General features: G+C 38.1%; 1 protein-coding gene across 1 annotated transcript; it reads right to left on the bottom strand.

The window, feature by feature from the left end:
• Nucleotides 1-1,028: 1,028 nt before the first annotated feature.
• On the bottom strand, nt 1,029-4,657 carry LOC137272085 (uncharacterized). The gene is made up of 3 exons (XM_067804448.1): nt 3,469-4,657; nt 1,688-2,038; nt 1,029-1,387 (listed from the first exon to the last, which is right to left on the bottom strand). The coding sequence occupies exons 1-3, from the start codon at nt 4,655-4,657 to the stop codon at nt 1,029-1,031; spliced, it is 1,899 nt and encodes a 632-aa protein (XP_067660549.1).
• Nucleotides 4,658-7,381: the final 2,724 nt, after the last annotated feature.

Here is a 7,381-nt window from a genome sequence, read left to right as displayed (position 1 = left end):
GCAGTACGATAACAACAGATTGTCTTTGACATGTTTTGACAATGTTGACAATGCTAGCGTATCATGACAATGACCTTCGACCACATTACTGTCAATGACTGTTGACTGTTGTTCTGCCTGGATTGGCCATATTCCAATTTGTATTTGAAAACGTCCAAAGTTAGGCAAAGCACTCTCTTTAACATAAAAAAAAATGGAAAAAAACCACACGGACTTTCGATTTTAGTGACGCAAAATAATTAATTAAATTCATGATTGTCAATGGTTAAATTCAACGAAGACACGCGTGTACCATAACAATTCAACGTGATTGACTAAATATTACCGAACAAGTCTAAACGGTGTCCCAACGCAAAACTACGTAAGTCTAACAACAGTCAATTATCTGTTTAAGTCGAACCTGCTATTCGTCATACTACCGGAACGCACACTAAATAAATTGTGTGTTCAATCTACAAATACCCAAATAGAAAAATAACCCCAAAACAATACACGAAACATCAATTATAAGAAAAATATATAACGGAAGCAGCACAGATGTTATGACGATTACTAGTTTGGTAGGAACTCATATCATCGATGTAAGAAAGATGAAAGACAGAGTTCGATGGTTGAGAAACAACCCTTCTCTACAAACATAAACACGCAAATGCGCATCAGCCAAGTTAAACACAATGTTTTGCTGTGAAAACCTTAGGAATTATAAATGTTGTCGCTTTAACTGCATCACCTGAAAAGCAAATGCTGTGATTTCCAGCCTTCGTCATACTGGCTGGTTCCGCAGGGGCGGATACAGCTTTGTGAGAAGAGGACTCCTCCGTTTGCTCAATTCGTTGTTTATGTTTTCATCGCTAAATAAGTTTTCCCGCTACATCCCGAGTATACAGCCTATAATTTATCTCCCTTGTGGGCGATGTTTCTCCTATCACAAACAAGAATGACAGCAATGGAAAAAAACAATGAAACCTATTTCGACTGATTAAGTGTTTGTTAAGCTGGGCTCTGGTCTTTGGAAATGCACATATGAACTATTCATCACTGTGAACAAACTGAAACACCTGTGGGTTGGTTTTGCCTTCAGCAAAAACATATCTCAGTGCAGACATTATATCGGGAACAAAAATAATAACAATTGTAAGAACAATGAAGGCTGTTCCAACTGACCCAATGGCGACGGCACTTGGTCTGTTGTCTTGAGCACTCGTCAACATCCTGATTGTCTTGGAGAGATTCTTAGGCTCCAGAAGAAGCAGGTCAATAAAGTCCTTCCGAAACATCTCAAACAGCTCATCGGTGATGTTCCAAGAGGCATGGGTCTTGCACAGGCAACCACATACTTTCTGCTGAGGTACTGAAGATGTCAACTCAAACACGCCATGGTTTGAGGCTGCAAATGGAGCAGAAGATGAAGCAAAGAGAAAAGAGGAGAACGAAACGGGAGAGAGGGAAACAGAAGTGAGTAGTGAAGAAGTCGAAGATGAAGAAGGAAAGGGAGAAGAAGAAATAGAAATAAAAGACGACAGTGGCACATAAGAAAATGAAGAAGAGGAGGAGAGAGAAAAGGATGAAGTGAGATAAGACGAAGAAAAAGGAAAAGATAAAGATGAAAAAGAAAATGGGGAAGACGAAGACGACAATGAAAGAGCAGAAAAAGAGGAGGATAAAGGAGGTGACAATGAAATAGAACTAGTGGAGGATTCCATGTCAGGTGAATGTGGAGTGGAAATTGGTAAGGAAGATAGTAGAGTATCTGCTGGTGTCTGGTCCACGTCTGGTGAGCTGGATTGCTCCAGTGTTTCCACTGTCACTGTGGGTTCCAAATTAATGGAGGAAGAGGATGTGCGTTTGGAATATGAGTCCGATATCATGTGATGAGAGACTGATGTTTGGAACTGATGATCTCCTATAAAGGTAGACGATGACTGAGTACCCACAGAGAGAGATGCTACATCAGGAGACTGAGACCGAGACCATGGTTGGGGTGTACTTGATTCAGATGGAGATAAGGACAAATATGAAGTTGACACAAGCCCGTTGGCTATAAAAAAGAATTATATTAGTAAATATACTACAAACAAAAAAGTAGGGGTACACCCTAAAATTTGATAATCGTATACAAACATAATAGTGATGAGGTCATTTATTCTCTGAGGTAAATGCAACTTTTTGTGTGCTTAATGGGCACTTTAAACGACATGCAGGTTACTCGCTGTTTTTGATAATGTTTTGTAATTGTCGCCCTATGGGGAGCACCCAGTGACAGCTGAATTATGCATTTAACTAGTCTGGGGAAATGGCAGCAGACTACGTTAGACTTTGCTTTGTGTAACTTTGTTGATTGTGTGAATATTGTAGTCTGTCACCATTGTTTGTAATTCAGATTCAAGTTCTAATATTGGACTTCTCGCACATGGAAAATAACACAAACATTTTGAGAGGAAAGCGTTTATTGAAAGTAAACAAAAACGTATCAAAAGAACATTCACACACGTCACGTACTTTCTAAGCTTCCACGTTTATCCCCCCGGCCTACCCCTTTAATTCCTAATCCCGATACAATACTATCGGGTACATATAAATCTAATACAGTTAATTTCCCAAGCTATCAGTCCCAAGTTACACTACCGTTAACAGTTACGACATACCAGTTCTATCCATCCTGCGCATGTGGAAACCAGTGCGAAAATGTTAATTACTGTTTCTTTGAATGGTCTTTATACAGTCAACATAGAAGGGTCATGCTAAAAGCTATTCAAGACGTATGTGGTAGTAACTTTGTGATTATATTATCTGTTATTTTAAACGGCATTGCAGATCTGACAAATCACAAAAATGAAATTATATTACAAAATTCCTTCAGTGTTTCCCTGTATCTAATAATTTCTTGTGATGTAATAAGTGATTGTAAATATCTTTGGAGATGGGTTTTATAAGTTGAAAGAACTTGTCCCCAGTCCTTTTCACACTGTGAATAAAATATGTTTAAACTAAACCAGTTTTACCAGTTTCATTTCGCTGAAACTCAAAGAATACTGAATCAGTTGCTTTACTGCAAGTTCTAACATGTTGTTTGATGTGTCTATTGAACACACAAAACGTTGCATCTACCGTAGAGTATAAATGACATCACGTTTAATTTTATATATGACTATAAAAATTTAGGGTGTTCCCATACGTTTTGCTTGTAGTATGTATATCATGGAAGTCTTTTGGATTTAATAACAAATATGTATATTTGTATTTGTAATTCTTCCAGATTTTACATTTTATATGATCACGCTGAATGTGTTGTCTTTATCATCAAAGCATGTATTTGGCACCTCCTATAATATTGTATGATATGCGGAAACATGAACTGATAAATGAATATTAAAAACGGATCTTTCATAACGGTCAATATCGTCACCAGAGCCCTGTCCCTATTTACAGCTACCTCAAAATAATAATAATTTTAGAGTAATGTCTTACCAAAGGCCATGTTGAGTGGAAAGGCCACGCCGTTATGCCTGACCTCATTGCTGCCGTAGAGATAAGCGCCAAATGCGAAGGAACCACCAGAAAACCTTACGGGCCATGCGGTTACTGTCACTGTGTACACATCATAGGGGCATCCTGATATGACTTCATGGGCAGTTGTAAACGCTGAAAAGTCAGGGGTGTAGTTTCTACTAAACACAAAAGAGATAGACACAATTTCAGCCACGTTCAACTCAGTAGCTAACCCAAAGTCAACGTTTATGCTTGTGGTGAACATGTTGGTTGCAGGTACGATATACATTGCTGCGTCTACAACTATATTGTCATAAGAACTGCCATTTTTCGACTTGGTGAAAGAAACAACCAGGACTGGAAAATTCGAGTTTATACATTGCTGGCCACTGATGTCCGTGTCAATGTCCACATACTCGTACGCATTGAGTAGAAAGGTCTCCCCAGTACTTGAAATGACCTCTGTGTTGTCAGAAGATGAAACGATTCTGTTGATCGAACCGTCCGCGCTGCCACGAGGATCAATCAGGACAAAACTCAAACCAAACTGATCCACGGGAATCAGCATCTCTTGAAGAGAATCTTCATAGAATCCACCTATGTTTGTATTCTGATGTCCAGAGATGACCACAACAGGTTTGTTGCTCACAATGTATGTTCCTGTAAAGTCACCAGTACACCGTACACCGTACACTTCATATGCATGAAGTGTGTGGGTAGAAGTCTGCCCAGTTGTGTGAACATCACACTGTCCACTGGATAGCCGGTACAAAACGTCCACATTGGTGTCATTCATGAAGGCAATGGCTAGAAACACAGGATACGTCTTGCCTGTCTGACCATTGTAGGTCACGGCAATATACGACGTGGAGAGGGCGTGGAGAGGAAGTGCCATGTATCCTGAGGATCTGCTCTTGATCCCATCGTACACGTAGACAGTGACAGGGGCTGTAGAAGTAACATTCACGGCAGATCGTACAGCTGTGAAAAAAGATTTGTACCTCAGGTCTGTGGGCAGGGAAAGCTTCCATGTTTCCCCGGGCTCTATGTCATTGATAAGAATTTGGTCGAGAGATGGGATGGTGATTGTGACGGATGCCCTGTCTTCAGCTGTTATTAGAAGGATAGGATTCCCATCAGGCTTTTTGGGGTGTATAAATGACAGCATGAACTCCGTCCCCCTCTGGTCCTGTCCAGCAACAGCATCTGAGTACATTTGTAACAAGGACATAATAAACCAATTGTAAAATGATCTGGAAAAATAATATATATTAATATGTCTTGTCTGATTTTACCTGTATGTGATCAGTTGGTGCTCCACAACGTTTACTGCAAGCTGTTGCATAGATGGTAAGACATGCTGAGATATTTCATGGTTGTTTTGCAGATGCCATATGTTTTTCATAAATGTACAAATAAGGATATGAATAAAAATTATGTAACTTAACTACTAGTTTTGTGAGATCCATTTGTTTGAATTTGTGTCATATGTTCAGAGGTAAAAATGTAATGACTTTTGATAACGGGGACTGGGAATTCCAAAAACCCACATGTGCTCAAGTTTACTGAGGAAAATGTTATGCACCAAAGAAACGAAAAAGCAAACTGTAATTGACAACATCCACTGGGCATGCTTAATGTTGTGAACAAACATCGTGTTATACCTCGAAGCCGCGATTGAAACCTTTCTTATCAGTGAAGTACTGGCCTCAGAATCTGAAATAGTCGGTCCATTACATATGCCTTGTAGTGCTACAAAAGAGCTAAAAACCCCAAACCCATAAGGAAACACGCTTACTTACCAGATACAAACAGTATGGTCCAGGGTACGAGAACTAAGACCTGTAACAAGAAACATGTTGATCAGGGCTAAACATCCAGGGAAGAAGTATAATAGTTTCATATTACATTTATGACAGAAATATCCAGATTTTATGCAATTTCTTATTTTTTGTCGCACCACATGTTCCGAGGGTTATTATTTTTATTTATTTTTATTTTATTTTGGCTTGTTTGGTTGTTTGTTTTGTTTCTTTTAACAACTGACTTACCTTTAAAATATTTTGAATTAGTACTTATAATTTATTACCACGATATACAATTATGAGATGGGTCTCTCAAGCTGAAAATCACCCACCCCACCCCACGTCGACATTAACACATGATGATGAAGGGGAAGCAATATACACACATATTTAGGCACAAACCTTCCACATTGTCGAGCACTGGGAAGACTGCCAGATCATGTAACAGTGCTTGAGATGAAAGCTGCCATCTAGGTGCGAGGAAACATTATAGTCCACTACTACCTATGCGTCATTGTTTAAGAAGTTTCCTAGTAAAGTAACCATCAATATATCCACGAAGACGAGTTCTTAAGCGTCATTGATTCTTAATGGGTGATTGATTCTTTCTACTTACCTCAGCCTAAGTGCTTTCTTTACTGTTATATATATTAAAAAGGGTAAAGAGAATAACAGAAAAATCATATGTACCAAATGGGCAAAGAGTGCATCAGTAAAATGTTGAGTACCAAATGGTTACAAAATATAACAGAAAAATACAAATGGGTAAAGGGTGTGACAAAAACATGTATATACCAAGTATTGATCTTTGTGAAACTGTTTAACGATGCACCATAACTGAGGGTGAATACTCTTTTCTTTGGCAAGCCTATAAGTATTGATGAAAGGTAACGGTTTTGTTTTCAAACTTATTAATGTCAGCACAAGAAGTATCTAATCATAATGTTGACCAAAATTAAATATTGCCATCGCTAACCCTCAGCTGAAATATGTAAAATCTCAATATCTAATTAAATATCAGAATGTGTAAATTCAATTTATATCTGTTGTGATGAATACTTGAAACCAAACCTCGTTGGTCGGAATGACCTGGTCGACGCCATAAAGAGTTATCCAGTCAGCATTGTTTTCTCATGCTGCGTTCCAGTCGCTTTGATTACAGAACAGCTCCATACCACATGTAAACAAGGATTCCTCCAAACCGTTTCCTTTATACTCAAGGAATGGATACAAAATATCAAATGTTAAGAAATTGCTAATTTTCATGTCATTTTGTAGAAAAATGCTAATTATTTTCACAAAATAGCATTTGTTAGACAAGTGACGCCATCATCTGGCACCGTCTGTAAAAAGTCATATGTCAATAAACGTTCTCCTAAAAGTGAATTGTTTACTTTTATTAGTCAGTATGTGTCTCTTTACATAGATATTTCAGTAATCATATGACATAAAGCAGGAAAATCAATTTTCAAGGCAATGTGTAGGATCGAACACATTAATTAACTTCTAAAAAAACACTTATTTAAAAGAAAAATATTGATTCATGAATGCAATAAAAAAAATCTAATTTTAAAATAGTAAATTCACATAAGATTATTATGGAAAAATGTATGCTACTAGAGAGTATCAACATTATCTCCAATTAAAACAACAAACCCAAATTAAATTTGGTAAGGGGAGATAACTCTGGCATAACTCTTGCTCAGATTTTCCTACAAATGTCTGTGTGACCAAAATATCATGAAATATGATTAGAAGAAAGATAAAGGAAATTAACTGAGGAGCATAAATACAGGCTGCTACTGTCACATCCCGTCCAGTCGAAAACGGTATGCGCACAAACCGCCGTATCCAACCTCTTTAACCTCATGTACCAGAGATACCTTGTTGGTGACACAAGAGAAAGAGACCGTGGCATCACAACATCACTATACCTGGTTGATGTGGCACGTGAAGATCAATTTGAAATTAAACTTTAATAACACATGCTTGTCTTGAGAGGCGACTAACGAGATCGGACGGTCGGGCTCACTAAAATGTGGTTGACACATGCTATTTTATCCCAATGGCGCAGATCGATGTTCATG

Source organism: Haliotis asinina, chromosome 2 (assembly GCF_037392515.1).
Source record: "Haliotis asinina isolate JCU_RB_2024 chromosome 2, JCU_Hal_asi_v2, whole genome shotgun sequence".
In the NCBI taxonomy this organism is placed as follows: Eukaryota; Metazoa; Mollusca; class Gastropoda; order Lepetellida; family Haliotidae; genus Haliotis; species Haliotis asinina.
This window is presented reverse-complemented; position numbering and strand designations above follow the sequence as displayed.

Bases quoted from the DNA above. Each gene is read 5' to 3' on its own strand.
- LOC137272085 (XM_067804448.1), bottom strand. From the start codon at position 4,657: ATGCTGTCATTTATACACCCCAAAAAGCCTGATGGGAATCCTATCCTT. The intron at 2,039-3,468 runs GTAAGACATTAC...TCTTTTTTATAG, and splicing joins TCCACTCAACATGGCCTTTG to CCAACGGGCTTGTGTCAACT. The intron at 1,388-1,687 runs GTTCTATTTCAT...CTCCATTTGCAG, and splicing joins TGACATGGAATCCTCCACTA to CCTCAAACCATGGCGTGTTT.